This window comes from Capricornis sumatraensis, chromosome 2 (assembly GCF_032405125.1).
Source record: "Capricornis sumatraensis isolate serow.1 chromosome 2, serow.2, whole genome shotgun sequence".
NCBI lineage: Eukaryota > Metazoa > Chordata > Mammalia > Artiodactyla > Bovidae > Capricornis > Capricornis sumatraensis.
In genome coordinates this window covers 17,503,008-17,521,624 of record NC_091070.1, presented here as the reverse complement: position 1 = coordinate 17,521,624, position 18,617 = coordinate 17,503,008, and the positions used below count along the sequence as shown (strand labels likewise).

The 18,617-nt window shown below is 38.3% G+C and overlaps 1 protein-coding gene across 2 annotated transcripts in view; it reads left to right on the top strand.

The window, feature by feature from the left end:
- The first annotated feature begins 50 nt into the window (after window positions 1-50).
- Window positions 51-18,617, top strand: part of LIN52 (lin-52 DREAM MuvB core complex component) — a 118,722-nt gene continuing 100,155 nt past the window's right edge. The window contains exons 1-5 of one of the 2 annotated variants that reach the window (XM_068965091.1): window positions 51-81; window positions 5,158-5,232; window positions 6,393-6,430; window positions 10,958-11,024; window positions 13,513-13,596. In XM_068965091.1, coding sequence (XP_068821192.1) covers window positions 51-81; window positions 5,158-5,232; window positions 6,393-6,430; window positions 10,958-11,024; window positions 13,513-13,596 — 295 coding nt within the window. The remainder of the gene's footprint in view (window positions 82-5,157; window positions 5,233-6,392; window positions 6,431-10,957; window positions 11,025-13,512; window positions 13,597-18,617) is intronic. The other variant, XM_068965092.1, reaches the window with a different exon arrangement.

The following is an 18,617-nucleotide window of genomic DNA, read 5'->3' as shown; positions in this document are numbered from 1 at the left end:
TGGCTTACGGATCCAAGCTTTCCCGCCGACAGTTGGCCACGTCACGTGACATGGGTTGGAAGATGGCGTCTCCCACGGACGGTAAGAACCGGCTTAGAGACCTTTCGCCTGCCACATCCTTCTGCGCTCTCCTGGGAACTTCCGTTTCCATCTACCACTCGAATTTACATTTCTTTCGTGGGCTCCTATCCTTTCCCTTCCACTTCTTTTCTAAGCGATGTGGCTGCTTCTTAAGCTCGCCGGTTCTTCACAGCGGCTCCAGAGGTGCCTGGTTTCTTCTCAGTGTACCAGGCAGATGGAGGAGGGCGCCCGCTTGGGACCTTTTCTGGGCAAAAGGACGAGGGTCGCCCTGGTCCTCCTTTAGCCTCGTTTGGGTGAGACTGATGGCCGAGGAAGAGATACTGATGAGGAAAGGAGGCGCCTTAGTGTAGCTTTCTCCTCCGGGCGCCTCACTGAAAAAGGTCAGTTCTTTTCTCTTTGAGCATCTGGAACGATTTTTTGATTCTCTTAAGCGCTAGCTAGGGTTAGTGGCTGACCTCATCCTGGGATTGAACCACAAGAGAAAAATAATTCTCTCCCGTCTCCTTAGATTGGGGCCGTTGCCCTGGCAGCTACGGAAGCAGGAGACCCTCTCGGTCCCTAACTCTGAGAGTCCCGAGGGAAATAGAACTGAGCTTTTTAGCGTAGTCATGTACACGTCTCTACCTCTCTTGTTTCTGCTTTATGAATTGTTTCTTAAGGCTGAGTGATTGAACGATTTCTGCTTATATGTTGTCGAAGATGCAACTCATCTCAGATAGCAATTGAGTGGTTTTGGTATACCCCCAGGCTTTTGCTCTCCGTTCTGTTTTAGGATTAAAGTTTTGCAGTCATTTCTGAACTGTTTTTGCTTCGACTATTCCATCCCCACGTCCATTTCACTGATATGTAGTTTTCTCTCATTTTGTGTTTGGAAGGAATCTTGAAAGTTCATTTCAGGAATGAGGAACTTGTGGCCAGAAAAGCTATACTGAGATCCTGCTTTATGAAAGGCGTTTTACTAGGTGCATTGGGAAAGAAGAAGATTAATCAAACATGTAAACACTTTGGCAGTTTCAGGTCTCATTTAAATGTCACCTCCCAGAGAGGCTTTCACAGAGCACAGTATCTGGACTTGCCCCTCTTCACCATTCACTTTCTCAGTACCTTCATAGACAGAACAATTTATTATGTCAAGTTTGCCCCGTTCAGTCCAGATTTAAAATTCCAAGTCTGTTTCGTTGGTAGTTGGGTCTCAGGGCTTAACACAGTGCCTCGCCTACTGGCAAGCAGTAGGTCTTCAATTCATGTTTATTGAAAGAATGATTAGATATATGCTTAAATAATATTTTAAGGTTTTTGAGCATGGGTACATACTGTATGGGGCTTCCCTGGTGACTCAGCAGTAAAGAATCCGCCTGCCAATGCAGGAGACATGGGTCCCTGAGTCAGGAAGATCCCCTGGAGAAGGAGATGGCAACACGCTCCAGTATTCTTGCCTGGGAGATCCCATGGGCAGAGGAGGCTGGCAGGCTACCGTCCATGGGGTCGCAAAGAGTTGGACATGATTTAGCTACTAAACAATGACAAGCAACCACATACTGTATAAGAAATTACGGGTATTGAAAGTCAAAAGAGATTCTTGATCCTGCCTGAGTGCTCTCTTGTTAAAAATGAAATGTCTTTTTCTTTTTTTGGCCAGGAAAAAAATAAAGAGCATTTAAAAAGTTAGCCAAGGGAATGTGGAGTTGTTATTTATTTAATGGGTGTAGACTTTCAGATTGGGAACATGAAAAAGTTGTAGCAATGGATGGTGATGATGGTTGCAAAGCAGTGTAAATGTACTTAATGCCCCTGAACTGTACACTTAATACTGGCTAAAATGGTATGTTTTATGTATATTTTACCGCAGTTGGAAAAAAATCAACCAAGTGATAGAAGTAATGGCTATGAAAATTTTTAGTTTATAACTAAGTTGTCTTTATATTTTTGTTCCTTATATTTGATTTTCCCTTGTCTTCTCTCAATTTCTTTTCCTTCCTTTGGCCAGGAAGAATATTGGAAATGTTTTTTTTTTTTCCTTTTGCCTTTTAACCATGTCCACTCTCACTCTATTTGCACACTTGACTTTAAAAGTTTTCATGCTCATCTTTTGCATAGCTTTATCCTTTTCCCTCTAATCTTTTTAATCTGACAAAAACAGGTTGAGCACTGTGAACTTAAATTTTGCATCTAAATAAATGTCTTATCCTAAAATATACTACTGCCTAGCTCTCTCTCTTCTATTTTTAGAGTTCCACCTGTTTCTGTCTATAAGATTTAATTAAAATTATCTTGCTATGAAAAAAAATTTAGATCTTTCACTCTTTCTCTTTTTAATGCTTAATTTGCTGGGACCTCCTTGAAAAGAAGAAAATTGAAATCTAAAGTCATTTGTTACTCAATGTATGAGAATAACACAGTAGAGTCAAGTTATATCCTAGACTGTGGTATCAAGGTCATGCTTGTTGGTTATTGAATCCTACCCTCAATAAGTTTATTTTTGTTATGCTCGAACTTTCCAAAAGTAGCATTCCTTGGAAGTTTGAAAATTGGGATTTTGTGTTTCACATATCTAGTTAAGGCAGTTTTTTAGAGTTGAGTTCTTTACCAATTAGAATGTCAATGGAAATTTCCTTAGAGTAAATAGATTGGTTCAGCTAACATCCATCTTCTCACAGCAGTACAGTAAAAAGGAAAGAAGAATAAAGGCAAAAAGTTTTCTCCTTTTGATGAACACACTTAGGATTTACTCTTTTAACTTTCCTGTCTGTCATACAGCAGTGTTAGGTATAGTCATCATTACACCCCTAATACTTATTTACCTTGTAACCTAAAGTTTGTACCTTTTGACCACTTTCCTCTAATTACCCCCCTTGTTACTCCCACTTCTAATAACCATGAGTATGATCTCTTTTTCTGTGAGTTTGTCTGTTTGCTTATTTTAGATTGCACTCATAAGTGAGGTTGTATTATATTTGTTTTATTTCATTTATCATAATGCCTTCAATGTCCATATAGGTTGTCACAAATGACAGGATTTCCTCATTTATATATGGCTGAATAATATTCCATTTGTGTGTGTGTGTGTATATGTGTGTATTTTCAAACTTTCTTTATCCATCAGTGAACACTTAGGTTGTTCCGATGTCTTGGCTATTGTAGATAATCCTGATGTGAACTTGGGAGTTCCTTAGACTATTGGGAGGAAATTTTGTTTAGAGAAAAGGACATGTTGAAAGATTTTATAAATATGTACATTTTCTGGGTTCATAGCTTTTTTTTCAGATTTTCAAAAATTTGGCTTACCCAGAACATGTTAGGAACCAATGTTTATATCATTAAATTAGCTAATTTATGCAGCTGATTAGTATACTGAACACAAAGTAATGTACTTAACAAATGTTAACTGTTGTTGTTAATATTAAACACCTTCTGTGTTCCAGGGCAAGAGTGGAAAAGAAATGGTGTCAAAAAATTAGGCAGGGGCTGGGTCATATAGGATTTTATAGGTCACAGTAGGTATGCATTCATGAATTTAGCTGGGAAGAAGTCTTTTAAGCTGGAGAGTGGCTTGAACTGATTGACATTTTACTTTTTGGAAAGTAGGTTTGAGAGTAGGGATGGGGAGGGGTAAGAATGGGAGCAGGGAGATGGTAAGAGCCTATTGAAGTCGTACAGGAGAGAAACGATAGTTTCTTGCTTAATTAATGAAATTTCAGAGTGTGGTTTAGATAGAAACTACTGGATTTATGAATAGATTGATAATGGGAAGGATGAAAGAAAGGGAGGCATGAAGGATGACCCCTGGGTTTTTGGATTGAGAACTGGAGTTGATGGTGGTGCTGTTTACTGAGATGGAGAAGATGGGGATTAAAGTTTTTCACACATAGAGATGTCACATAGCCACTTAGATATATAACTCTGAAGTTCGGGAAAATATTGGGGCTGGAAAGAGAAATATGGAGTCCTTGGCATATAAATGATGGTAAAGGGTATGGGACTAGATGAGATTTCCTTGGGAGACTTTCAGTCGAGAGTGAAGCCAGCCTACGGTGGGCCCTGAGTGGAAGGGGAGACTGAAGGAATCCGTGAGGAAGGGGAAGAACCAGCATAGTGCTTTTGTAGAAGCTGGAGTGTTTGAAGGAGAGTGGTCAGTGATTGGATGCTGCAGAGGGGTCACATAAGAGAGAACAGAGAAGTGATCACTGGATTTAGCAACACAGGTCATCAGTGACCTCCGTGACAGCTGTTTCCATGCATGTAGGGGTAGAAGCCTGTTTGTGGTAGGCCAAAGAAAGACTGTGAGGTGAGGAAGAGGAGACAACAGGATGGACAGCTAAAAAACTTTTGCTGTGAAGTAGTGAGGAAGTCATGGGCTCAAGAGTTTCTTCAAAGAAGGTAAATTCCAGAGCAGACTTACTTGTTGAGTATGAGCCAGTAGAGAGGGTAGAAACTGGTTGTGCAATAGATTATTCACTATGATGTCTTTGACAAAGCAAGAGAAGGTGGAATCCAGAGCCTGAGCAGAGGAGTTTGTCTTTTCTGATAGCAGGGACTTCAGTGACTGGAAGGAGAGTCTGAGTATGAGTAAAGATGGGCTTCCCTGGTGGTTCATGTGGTAAAAAAAATCCTCCTGCAATGTAGGAGACCAGGGTTTGAACCCTGGGTCTGGAAGATTCCCTGGAATAGGGAATGGCAACCCACTCCAGTATTCTTGTCTGGAGAGTTCCTCGGACAGAGGAGCCTGGGGGGGCTACAGTCCATAGCGTCACAAAGAGTTGGACACAACTGAATGACTTAATACACACACAGACACTCACACACACACACACACGAGTAAAGATACAGGTGGTTTTGAACATTCATTTTCCCCAACACCCTACTAAAATATTGTCTCCCTTTTTAAAGACGGGGAGAGTAAGGAAATCATTTATTTGTGTAAATCATGGGACAGTAGCATCAGTAATCATAGAACTCAAATCTCTAGACTTCCAGGTGAGTGAGTGTACCAGTTTATGTCCTTTGAGATTGATATGTCATAACATGTAAAATAATGTGTTTTGTTCCTTCTTGGCTTATCTGGGTGTTTTGTTCTAGGAGCAGATCTAGAAGCATCTTTGCTAAGTTTTGAAAAACTTGACCGGGCTTCACCAGACCTTTGGCCAGAACAATGTAAGTTTTTGGTTTCTTGATATCAAAATCAATGGGAAAACCAGTGCTACTTTGAGGAACATTTTTGAAGAGTTATCATTTAACTGTAATGATTAAAATTTTATTTCAGAGGAAGAGACTGAATTCTGTGGTCTGGTAGTAAGAATAGCTGTTTAGTAGTTCAGTTCTTTCAGAGCACAGTGTGACTCAGAAAATGATAGAGAACCTTTAAAAAAATAATTACTTATTTTTTAATTTTTATTTTTACTGTATTTTACTTTACAATACTGTATTGGTTTTGCCATACATTGACATGAATCTACCACGGGTGTACATGAGTTCCCAAACATGAACCCCCCTCCCACCTCCCACCCAAAAGAATTATTTTTAAAAGCTATATCTGTAATAACTCAGACAGTATGAAATGTATCAAGTAATTCCTTGCGTCCTTTAAGTGCTGATAAAGTTAACTGCTGTTGTAGTTCAGTACAGAAATTGTGTATTTTTTTTAATGCTTACACAAGTAAGCAAATAAATATTTTAAAGTATATAGAATTTTTTTGCTTTGTTTTGTTATGGGGTTGTATAGGAGATCAGTCCTGGGTGTTCTTTGGAAGGAAGGATGCTAAAGCTGAAACTCTAGTACTCTGGCCACCTCATGCGAAGAGTTGACTCATTGGAAAAGACTCTGATGCTGGGAGGGATTGGGGGCAGGAGGAGAAGGGGACGACAGAGATGAGATGGCTGGATGGCATCACCGACTCAATGCACCTGAGTCTGAGTGAACTCCGGGAGTTGGTGAGGGACAGGGAGGTCGGGCGTGCTGCGATTCATGGGGTCGCAAAGAGTCAGACACGACTGAGTGACTGAACTGAACTGAACTGAGCTGTATTAGTGACCTACAGCTTAACTTAATTTAATGCCTAGTAATTTATCAGTGGCTCTTTCCATGTTGATAGGTATAGGTTTACTTCATTTTAAAATTTTATTGTCTAGATTTACTATAGCTTATGAACTCATACCCTATTTGAAAACCTGATAATATAGAAGTTTAGATAGTATAAACGATTTCACAATGTATATCTTTGTGCACATGAAAGAGGATGACTGTGTATGGAAGTGCCCATTTCCTTACATAGTAGCCAATATTGAATGATTAATGTTCTGTTTTTTCTTTTTAGTACCAGGTGTTGCTGAATTTGCAGCTTCCTTCAAAAGTGTAAGTAATATCTCACATAATGAAGTTTTTCCAGTTTTTTGCTTCTGGGTAAAATCTCAAGTATCTTTTAATTTCTTTATTTTCAAGAATAATGTTATTACCTTCATAGTATTTTGTAACTGCAACCCTGAATGTTTATATCATCATCATGTTAATGATGTTAATGCTCTATTTTGATATTTTGACCTTTGGCTATTTGCCTCTTCTCTCAGCTTAAAAGATTTTAAGGTAAAGCAATTGAAATATTTAACGTAGCGCCAGTATTCTTTTGGCCCAAACTATGATTTTGAAGTGTTTCTCTTTTGTTTATGTGATGCATTATGACTTTAACTTATACCTCCTTGAAGGATTTTGAAGTTTCTCAGTGGCTCATCGAAAACTGAAGAAAGATATTCATTAGAGCTACAGCTTTTCCATTTCCTGGGGCAGCAGCCATTGTGCTGGATGCTCTAGATATGTTCTCTTACGTATTCCCACAACCAGGAAGATAGGATGGTTATGATGTTAGCTAGCATGTACATGGTGCGTACCATATGCCAGGCACTGTTCTAAGCGCTTTACGTACATTATTTAGTCTTTACCAAACCATATGAGAAACCTATATGCAGGTCAGGAAGCAACAGTTACAACTGGACATGGAACAACAGACTGGTTCCAAATAGGAAAAGGAGTACGTCAAGGCTGTATATTGTCACCCTGCTTATTTAACTTCTGTGCAGAGTACATCATGAGAAACGCTGGGCTGGAAGAAGCACAAGCTGGAATCAAGATTGCCGGGAGAAATACCAATAACCTCAGATATGCAGATGACACCACCCTTATGGCAGAAAGTGAAGAGGAACTAAAAAGCCTCTTGATGAGAGTGAAAGAGGAGAGTGAAAAAGTTGGCTTAAAGCTCAACATTCAGAAAACGAAGATCATGGCATCTGGCCCCATCACTTCATGGGAAATAGATGGGGAAACAGTGGAAACAGTGTCAGACTTTATTTTTTGGGGCTCCAAAATCACTGCAGGTGGTGACTGCAGCCATGAAATTAAAAGATGCTTACTCCTTGGAAGGAAAGTTATGACCAACCTAGATAGCATATTCAAAAGCAGAGACATTACTTTGCCAACAAAGGTCTGTCTAGTCAAGGCTATGGTTTTTCCAGTGGTCATGTATGGATGTGAGAGTTGGACTGTGAAGAAAGCGGAGCACCAAAGAATTGATGCTTTTGAACTGTGGTGTTGGAAAAGACTCTTGAGAGTCCCTTGGACTGCAAGGAGATCCAACCAGTCCATTCTAAAGGAGATCAGCCCTGGGTGTTCTTTAGTTCATTTGGAAAAGCAATAATGCTAAAGCTGAAACTCCAGTACTTTGGCCACCTCATGCGAAGAGTTGACTCATTGGAAAAGACTCTGATGCTGGGAGGGATTGAGGGCAGGAGGAAAAGGGGACGACAGAGGATAAGATGGTTGGATGGCATCACCGACTCAATGAACGTGAGTCTGAGTGAATTCCGGGAGTTGATGATGGACAGGGAGGCCTGGCGTGCTGCAATTCATGGGGTCGTAAAGAGCTGGACACGACTGAGTGATTGGACTGAACTGTACTGAACTGAAACCATATGAGGGGGATTTCCCTGGCAGTCCAGTTGTTAGGACTCAGTGCTTTCACTGTCCTGGCCCTAGATTCAATCCCTGGTTGGGAAACTAAGATCCTGCAAGCTGTGTGATGTGGCCAGGAAACAAACAAACAAACCAACCCATATGACGTATAGGTACTATTATTCATATTTTACAGACAGATAGGCACAAAGATGTTAAGCAGTTTACCCAAGATTATAGGCTATAAATGGCAAAACCAGGCTTTCAACCCATAAGTCTACTTACTAGCATCCATTCTTATTATACATACTTAGAAGCGTTTGTTGGAGAAGGCAATGGCAACCCACTCCAGTACTCTTGCCTGGAAAATCCCATGGACGGAGGAGCCTGGTAGGCTGCAGTCCATGGGGTCGCTAAGAATCAGACATGACTGAGCGACTTCACTTTCACTTTTCACGTTCATGCATTGGAGAAGGAAATGGCAACCCACTCCAGTGTTCTTGCCTGGCGAATCCCAGGGATGGGGGTGCCTGGTGGGCTGCCGTCTGTGGGGTCGCACAGAGTCGGACACGACTGAAGCGACTTAGCAGCAGCAGCAGAAGCGTTTGTGCCCAAAGTTAGAAGCACTGACTAGCAGAGAAGCTTAAAGTTAAGTTACTTGCCCAAGTCCTCGTGAGTGACTGGCTAGGATTTGAGCAGAGATCTGTCTGATTCCAAAGCTCATGCTGTTTCTATTAACAGATTAGGGATTTGTAATTAACTCTCTTAGTACCTTACCATATGCTTAACATTCTCTACTCATTAGGTTAAAGGTTAACTTAGGGTTAAAAATACTGAGTTAAATATTAAGGCCTGTGGCTTTCAGGTAACATGAACATATTTGTTCATGTAGCTTCTATTTTTTTTTGTAGCTTCTATTTTTCCAGAAGGTAGGGTTGTATGAAAGCTGGAGTGTGTGACTTTAACATCCAGGAAGGCCTGAGCATAGGGTGAAGGATAGCATAGGGTTTTAAAGGCAGATACACTTTGATTTGAATCTTGAATCTGTTATTTCACTATCTGTGACCTGAGCAAGCTTCCTAACATCTTTCAGCCTTAGTTTTCTCATCTAATACTATCTCATAGGCTTCTTAGTATAAAATGGCATAATGGATGTAAAATGCTTTGCATAGTACCAAGAACTAATAAGCAATACACAGTAGCTAGTATTAGATCAGCTTTTGTCTAGTAGATTAAATAGATTTGGTTTAGTTTTCGTAAATTCTCATTCATACTGAATTTTTAGTTAATTATATTTGTTACAACTAACTACTTTGAGTTGTAAACATAAATAAGTGGTTTTTAAAACTTTTATTAGAGCATGGTGTATTTTGAAAATCTGATGAAATACCTATACCTTTTCCCTAGAAGTATGGACATACGTATTGAGTTTTGTTTCTATGCATTCAGGGCCATCCCAGGGCCTCAGGTTAAGATCTCCTGGAATATTCTGATTCCCTACTAGGGGTAAAAGTAGTGAATTTGACCTAAAACCTTCAAGGGAAGGTAGAGTAGTGGTTTTGGAACTCAGACTTCATGGGTTTTGAATCATGGTTCCAGTAGCTCTATGACTTGAGGCAAGTGACTTATAATCTTCCTAAACATCTGTTGTTTTTTTAATTTGTGAAATGAGGAGGGTAATAATACTTTTTTCATAGGGTTGATTTGGAAAGTAAATGACATGATACATGTAAAGTGTTTTACTTATCACATAGTACCAAGTAAAAGTGAATTTTTTGAAAAAGAAAAGCATAAATAAGTCCTGGAGGTAGAATATACAGCATGGTAACTACAGTTAATAATATAACTGTAGTTAATAATACTGTATTGCCTGTTTGAAAGTTGCTAAGAGATCTTAGGGCTTCCCTGGTAGCTCACCTATTACAAGAAAAAAACTTTTGTAGCCATATATGGTGGTGAATGTCAACTAGACTTCTTGTAGCAGTCATTTCCCAATATGCACAAATACTGAATTATTATGCTGTACACCCAAAACTAATATAATGGTATGTGTCAGTTATACTTCAATTTAAGAAAAGGAAAAGGAAAAGGGCTCAAAGTTGAAGGGAAATCTCATCAGAATTGTTCATATACCAGCTGTGGAGCTTTTAAAAAATAGATACGTAATGCCCTTGCTCAGTTCTTCCCACTGGACCCTCTCCTACACCCTGATACTCTGAATCAGTGCATCTGGGTTCTGGCCTAGTTATTTGTATATTTTTAAAGTTACACAGCTGGTTCTCATGTGTAGCCTGGATTGAAGGCTGGTATGCCAAAGCTGTTCTAAGAATGAGCTCTCTTTCATATTTTGTAAGTTCATTATCAGGAATGAGAAGAAACTTAAAATTCTAAAGTTCTCTATAACATTTACAATAAAATGAAATTTTAAGTGATGAGTATTCCAGTATTCTCTTGTTCAGATTGAAGATTTTCTCATTCTTGATTTTTCTTTGAAAATCTTCTCCTCTGTCAGCAAATGTTACTTCCTGATTGTTTCAAACAGTTCAGTTGGAGGCTTTCACTAATCGTGAATTTCCAGTAGTTTCTTTCACGGCTATACCAATCTGTTATACATATAGCAGTAACAGTAGTCAGACCTAATTTTCTAAGATCATTTCTTTAAAACCAGCTTTTAAAGATGAAGAGTATTGTTTTGTAAGGGTTCTCTATGTAGGCCATATCTGAACCTGGAGAAGTCTAGGTATTTGAAATTATAATTTGCCACTGTTTTCAAGGGTTTCCCGGGTGGATTATTCCATGGACAGAGGAGCCTGGTAGGCTATAGGCCATGGAGTTGCAGAGTCAGACAGCTATGTGAAAAGCTCTTTTTCTTATAAGAAAGAAGAATAGGGTCTCTTCATACTTTGCATTTGTCTGAATGGATATATTATTTTCTGACAGCCTATTACTAGCTCTCCACCCAAATGGATGGCTGAAATAGAACGTGATGACATCGACATGTTGAAAGGTAAGCAATGCTGGTGACCTTTAACTTTTGGCCTGACATTTGTTCCTCCACATACCACCTTAACAGTTTTTCTCTCACTATTCCCTTACAAGTATTCTTGGCTTCAAATTGCCTATTTAGCCATCATACTCATGTTTTTCATATCTAAATGCCCTTCTCTACTTTTTCATGTGTAGAAATCTTACCAATTCAAGACTCAATCATAATGATTGCTGCTGCTGCTAAGTTCCTATAATATTAACTTTATTTTGTATGATGCTCAGAGTTAATCAAAAGCTCTCATGTAAATTTTCTCATTCTAATTCTCGTAAAGGTTCTTTGAGTTAAGTATGATATCTAAGTTTCAGAGGTTAACTTAAACCAAGTTTTATTAGAAAGAGTTAAAATTTAAACTCTGATCTTGTTAAGACTAGTCTGTTACTGCTATAACTCAAGTGGCTTATTTAAGATTTACTGCCATCTATTGTTGCCAGTACTATTAATTGACAACCCTGGAGTGGGTTAAGACTCTGTCTTTTAGTTCTTTCTGTCTTATCAATTTCTCCAACAAAGAATACTGTAAGTAGTGAATATTTGATAAATGACTTGGAACTCAACCACAAAGTAGAAATTTAAATTAAAAAACATTCATTTTCCTTGATTTTGCTCTACTTTATTTAATTTTTTATCGTCCTTCTAGTGGTAAGATTCATGATGGTGGTGAAGTAATAGACTGAAGTTAAGGTAGAAAATCCAGGATTCTTAAGCTATTTAAGCAGCTGAACAGATCGAGAAAGTCTACTTATGCAAGATATAGATAATAATTGTGGCATGATAAGTTGCAGAAAATAACACCTCTATTTGATCTCAGAAGTAATTCATTGTTCTGAGTGAAATACTTAAAAGCAGATCCCCTCCTCCAGCCAGGGGAAAATTAAGTCTCAAGGGCATCTCAGGTTCATTGCTTTAATGTTCCAAACAGACATTTATATATTCCATCAGCATGTATTTTCTAAGGAAACCTCGAAGTTTTAGTAAAGGATCAGAGCATTATGTTTTATGCAAATTGACCTATGTCTTAAGCCTAAGACATAGGGTGCTATTTAAATGAAAATCTTGGAAAGTAAGTTTTTACTTTAAGCCTACTGTCTTTTCTGGTAAACTTTAACAATTTTTATAGGCATTTGATTTGAAGGAAAAGTTTGGATTAATATTTAGTCTTTTTTTTCTAAACAAAGTATGCCTTTTATGATAGAGTGTGCTGGAATAATTACTGAGTTTACTAGGTTATAAGTTATTTTTCTCTGTACAGTGCAAGTATATTGGAAACTGTTAGAGTTTTAAGTGATAAAATGTCAAATCAAACTAGCTTAAGCAAAAGGATTTTATTCACATAAGTAAAAATTCTAGGAGTAGAAATAGCTTTGAGCATATCTTGATCCTTGACTCTTACTTATTTACTTTTTATCGCTATTTTATTTAGTGTTTTATTGCTATTTTATTGTTAATTGAAATATTGTGTATGTGTGCTCAGTCATGTATAACTCTTTGAGACCCCATGAACTGTAGCTTGCCAGGCTCCTCTGTCGATGGAATTTTCCAGTCAAGAATATTGGAGCAGGTTGCCATTTTCTACTCCAGAGGATCTTCCTGACCTAGGGATTGAACACACCTCTCCTGGGTCTCCAGTACTGGCTGGCAGATTCTTTATCACTATGCACCTGGGAAGGGCTTCCCTGGTAGCTCAGCTGGTGAAGAATCTGCCTGCAGTGTAGGAGATCCTGATTCTATTCCTGGGTACGTTGGGAATATCCCCTGGAGAAGGGATAGGCTACCCACTCCTATATTCTTGGGCTTCCCTGGTGGTCAGCAAGTAAAGAATCTGCCTGTAATGTGGGAAACCTGCGTTCAATCCCTGTGTTGGGAAGATCTACCTGGGTTGGGAACAGCTACCCACTCCAGTATTCTGGCCTGGCCAATTCCATGAACTATATAGTCCATGGGGTTGCAAAGAGTCGGACGTGACTGAGTGACTTTCACACTCACCTTCTTTTCACCTGGGAGGTACCAGCTGGACCAGTGAGGACTTGTGAATGACGGTGGAGATGGTGTCCATACTGCAAGTCAAAGATCTGTCTGTAGGCTTTCTCAATGCTGTGTCCAATCACAAGCTTCCATATTTTAGTAGTGTATTCATTTCGTATGATAGCAAAGCAAATGTTATAAAAGGATCCTCAGGATAAAACACGTAATTGCTATTGTATTTATGCTAACTCTCTTCTCATTAAGTGGGTAAGTTCATATGAGGCATTTGCAGTGGTGGAAAAATTCACTGGTTTGTATGTCTGTGTGTTTAGGGTGAGTGATTGGATAAGAAGAGATATGGATCCATTTTCTATTTACTCAATAGTAATTAAGTTTGAAAACTTCTATAGCAAGGGTTTGCAACCCATGTGAGTTGTTACTAGAAAGGAGAGAAATGGTATTCAAGTGAATGATTCTGTTTCAGAACTGGGGAGCCTCACCACAGCTAACTTGATGGAGAAGGTACGAGGCCTTCAGAACCTGGCCTATCAGTTGGGGCTGGATGAGTGTGAGTACCCAGATCACATTTATTTAGGGGCCATGCTGTGTATTTCATGATGCGTTCGGGCATAATTCAGTAAGTATCTTTATTAGGTGTTCTAAAGCGATTCATGGGGTTGCAAAGAGTCAGACATTACTGAGCGACTGAACTGAACTGAAGGTAAGAAGCCACTGTAATCCATGAAGTAAGCCTTTTACGATAGAGTGTGCTGGAATAATTACTGAGTTTACTAGGTTGCAAGTTATTTTTCTCTGTACAGTGCAAGTATATTGGAAAGTCTTTGAGTTTTAAGTGATAGAATGTCAAATCAAACTAGCTTAAGCAAAAGGATTTTATTCACATACATCAAAATTCTAGGAGTAGAAATAGTTTTGAGCATATCTTGATCCTTGACTCTTACTGACTGACTTTTTATTGACGTAGAGTTGATTTACAGTGTTGTGTTAATTTCTGCTGTACAGCAAAGTGACTCAGTTATATATACATTCTCTTTTATATTCTTTTTCATTATGGTTTATCACAGGATGTTCAGTATAGTCCCGTGTGCTATATAATAGGACCTTGTTTATCCATTCTAAATGTAATAGTTTGCGTCTGCTAACCCCAAACTCCCAGTCCATCCCTCCCCAGATCCATGACGCTTAGTGATGTCTTAGGAATGTGCTCTTGTTCTTGCTTTTTTTTACATTTCAGAGTTCTGCTTCACTCATGCATTATTATTATTCTTTGACCTTGCGCTCAGGCAGGTGACCAATAGGAGCTCCAGTTTATATGTCTTTAAATCTTGTAATCCCAAAAGGAAGAAGATGTTTTCTGAAAATTGCCCAGAAAAGGTCCTTGGGAGGCCTCTGACTATTCCATCTTGGCTTACATACCTTTCCTGGAACCAGTCCTTTAGCCAAGTAGCATAGAGCACTGAGATGGGCCAGCCTGGGGGCGGGGTGCACATGCAGATTGGAACCCTAAGTCTGACTCAGATCATGTAGAATGCATTTGAGGAGGATTGCTTCCCCAAAGGAAGGGTATTGTAACACACTAAAAATGTAATCTGCCAGTACGAGTAATGCTTTTAAAATTCTGTATTTCTGTCTGCTCTCCAGTCTTTTAGTTTAAAATGATTTTTAACTATATTTCTTTCCATACTCTGTTTATTATAAAACTGGAAAAGGAATTGTAGATTTTCACTTTGTAATTGAAAGAAATACTCAACATAGAGTGTTAGAACTTCATTCTCATTGGGTAGGTACTTCCTGAGACCTTGATAAATGCACAATTTTGAGAGACTACTATAGCTTATAACTTTCTTCAAAACTGTTTTGTACTGATTAATATAATTCCCAACAGCAGTTTAACAAATTGTTTCTCTTGTTTATAGAACATGCAGTGGATTTGTCCACATCATTGATTGTACTACCAATTCAACATTTCACTTTAAAATTTAATTTAAAACTACCAATTTTCGACTAATAGCACTTCCTTAGTCCTGTTTTTGTTTTCTTTATTTCCATTACTATCATTAGCAGTTGATGTTTGTTTCCCAAGAAAACATTTTAAAATCACTTCATGGAACAAGGAGCAGAGAGCCACAGGCTGCTCTGAGACATGGTTGCTAGGTGGTCTGCGATGTGCCTGACTCCTCTGTATACTAGTCATTTATTTCTCATGATTGAAGCTTGTCTTGGCAGAATTACTCTTTACCATGTATGTCATAGACCTCAAGGGTTTATAATGAAAACCCCATGATTATTAAATTCATAAATGCGAGACTTATACAGTGTAGAACTTGATTCTGTTTCTAGCTCTGGTTAATACATGCTGTAATGATCACAGTGATTGCTTTATCTATGTCAGTTTTTCTTATGGAATAAAATTTTTTCAAAACTATTATATAAAAAAGATGCTATATTACTGAATGTATTTATCAACAGTGTTGTCTCTAGTTAGTTGTAGATGAAATTACTATATTCCCTCTGATTAGTTTTTCTTTTCCTATCTTCCTGCTGAGAAAGATAATGAAGTAGTTTTTTCTCTACTTTTTATTATGAAAAATTTCAAACATATACCAAAGGAGAGAAAGTAGAATATTGACCTTATATACTGATGATTTGGTTTTATAGTTAGCATCTGGCCAATCTGTTTCAACCTCTGCCAACCTACATAATTAAAGCAAATCTCAGGCATCATATTGTCTCACTACTAAATAACTTCATATGTGAGTCCAAAAGACAAGGACTTTCTTTCCTTTCTTTTCTGAAGTATAATTGTGATTCTATTAATTATGCCTAAAGAATTTTAACAGACTTGTTTAATATCAGATAGCCAATCAGAATTCATATTTCCCTGGTTCACTCATAATTGTCTTTATATAGTTGGTTGGTTTGAATCAGGATTTAAGTAAGGTACTATATTTGATTAATAAGTCTCTTAAGCTTCCCTGGTGGCTCAGAGGTTAAAGTGTCTGCCTGGAATGCGGGAGACCCTGGTTCGATCCCTGGGTCGGGAAGATCCCCTGGAGAAGGAAATGGCAACCCACTCCAGTACTCTTGCCAGGAGAATCCCATGGAGGGAGGAGCCTGGTAGGCTACAGTCCATGGGGTCGCAAAGAGTCGGACACGACTGAGCAACTTCACTTTCACTTTAAGTTTCTTTTAATCTGGCATAGTTCCACCTCCCTATTATTTTCCTTTGCCATTTATTATTGTTACTTTTTCTGTGGAATTTTCCCCACTCTGGATTTTGTTGTTTTTATCCCTGTGGTAGTGGTTAATATGTCCATCTATCCCTTTTTATTTCCCAGCAATTAGATTTAGAAGCTCATACAGATACAGGATTGATTTTTTTTTTTTTTTTTTTTCATGAAAAGAAACAAAAACATTTTATTTATAAGAAACTGAAGTAGAGAGATATCTAGTAACTTGTTAGAACTACTCCACTAGTTAGTGGCAGGCCTGGAATCTGGGCAGTCAAATCCAAGTCTATACCCTAAACCACTATCTGCACTATGTTATAGGTGGCACTTAGTGGTAAAGAACCCACCTGCCAATGCAGGAAACAGAGACATGGGTTTGATCCCTGGTTCAGGAAGATCCCCTTGAGGAGGGATGGCAACCCACTCTAGTATTCTGGCCTCGAAAATCCCCATGGACAGAGGAGTCTGGTGGGCTACTGTCATATGATTGATCACAGAGTCAGACACAACTACAGCAACTTAGCATGCATGTATACTGTCTCTTAAAAAAAAAAACAAGGTGGGGGAAGTGGCAAAAAAAAGACCTCTTTTTGTTTGGGAATTTAGTTAAAAATCAGTTATTAATATTTGAAAGTTTTTATATATTTGAATTATGCATTAAAAATCAACAATTAAACACTACCAAGAAATTGAAACAGTCTGTCAGTGGAAAAAGGATCACTTCTTAGAAAAAAAATGAAATAACAAACAGTGACAGTTGAAAGATCATGAATATTATATAAGTATCATTGAAGATAAAACTAATATTCAAATATTTAACTAATTTAATTAGGGACTTATTAAATTCATTCTAGGGTAAATATTTGTGACTTAGCTAAAGCAACAAAAATGTCTGAAACCAAACAGAAATTCAGGTTTCCTGGTGAGATATGTTTTTCTGCCACTGCTACTGGCCCTCCAAGGGAGAAGGAATGGCTACAGAAAATACAGAAATAAACCATTTCTGTTTTCAATTTTTTTAATCAGTAGATAGAAAAAAAATCTATATCTGCTGATTATTCAATATTAACTGCTATATCATTCATTAAACCTATGAGATTAATACCAGCTAAAAAGAATAAGAGGTAACAAATATGAACTTAAATACAAGGTGGGTAAAAACGTTTTCCTTGTTTTCTCTCACGTGCATATTTTGGGATGTTTGTAGTACATAGGGGGCACACTATTTTGTCAGGAAAACTCATAAATTGCCTTAAACTTCTACTTCAGTTGCATATGAACTAACATGAGAGCCAACTTTAAGGAGCAGAGGTTATCCTGCCCTTGTAAAGTTTCATCCAGCTTCTAAAACATATCATGTTTGATTTAACGAACACCTCTAAGTAATATCTTTGCCACAACATAAAGGTACTTAATATTTCTTGATAGCTTCAGTGCTCATGAGAAAAGCTTATAGTTCATTTCTTCTTAGTCATCTCATTAAACTTGCTTTTCTTTATCTCCTGCATACATAACAGCCAACATAGTAGATGATATCCATGCTATTTCACTGTAGGTAGTGTTGAACAGGAGCTGGATTTCTTTGAAGAATACTGTGACAGCTTTGGGAAACGCATATGAAAATCCAATGGAGATAAAAGCTGCTCCAACCACTACCCAGCCCCATCCTCCATCAGGAGGTGGATGTAGTGGTGGGGTGCCTCCTGGTGGTGGCATTTCTGCTTCTCTATTTGAAATTCAAGTAACAAGGGAGCTCTATCAGCACAGAGTCCAAAAGTCCTTCGGTTTCTAAGATTCCCGTGTCTAAGGATGCCCAGGTGACCATCACATCTTCAGATTAACTCTTGACCTGGTCTCCGGCACTGGGTGGGCGCTGCAGCGGTCCGTCTGCCGCCAGTTCGCCTCGCTATCCCAGGATTGATTTTTATTTTGACAAGAATATTTCATAAATGGTGTTGTACACATCCTTCAGAAGGGTACATCCTATCTGGTTGTCTCTCTTTGTGATGTTAAGATTAATTCATTGATAAAGGTATTGTTTGCCTGATCTGTTACTCATAAAATTCTCTATCAGCCTTACAACCAGAGTTTTAACAGCCATTGAAAACTGCCTAGATTCACTATTTTATTATAGGCTGTGAAATGGTATTATACTAATTCTATCATTCCTTCTTATTAGCTAGGATTTTTCTGTGAAGAACTTTATCTTAACCAACTCTTCATTATTTATTACCTTGAATGCTGTTCTTACTGGATAAATGATTCTTTATCAGTTTAGGATAATGAGTTGGTTCTCTGAGCATCAGTAAATCTATTTTAATGTCTTTGCACAGAAACA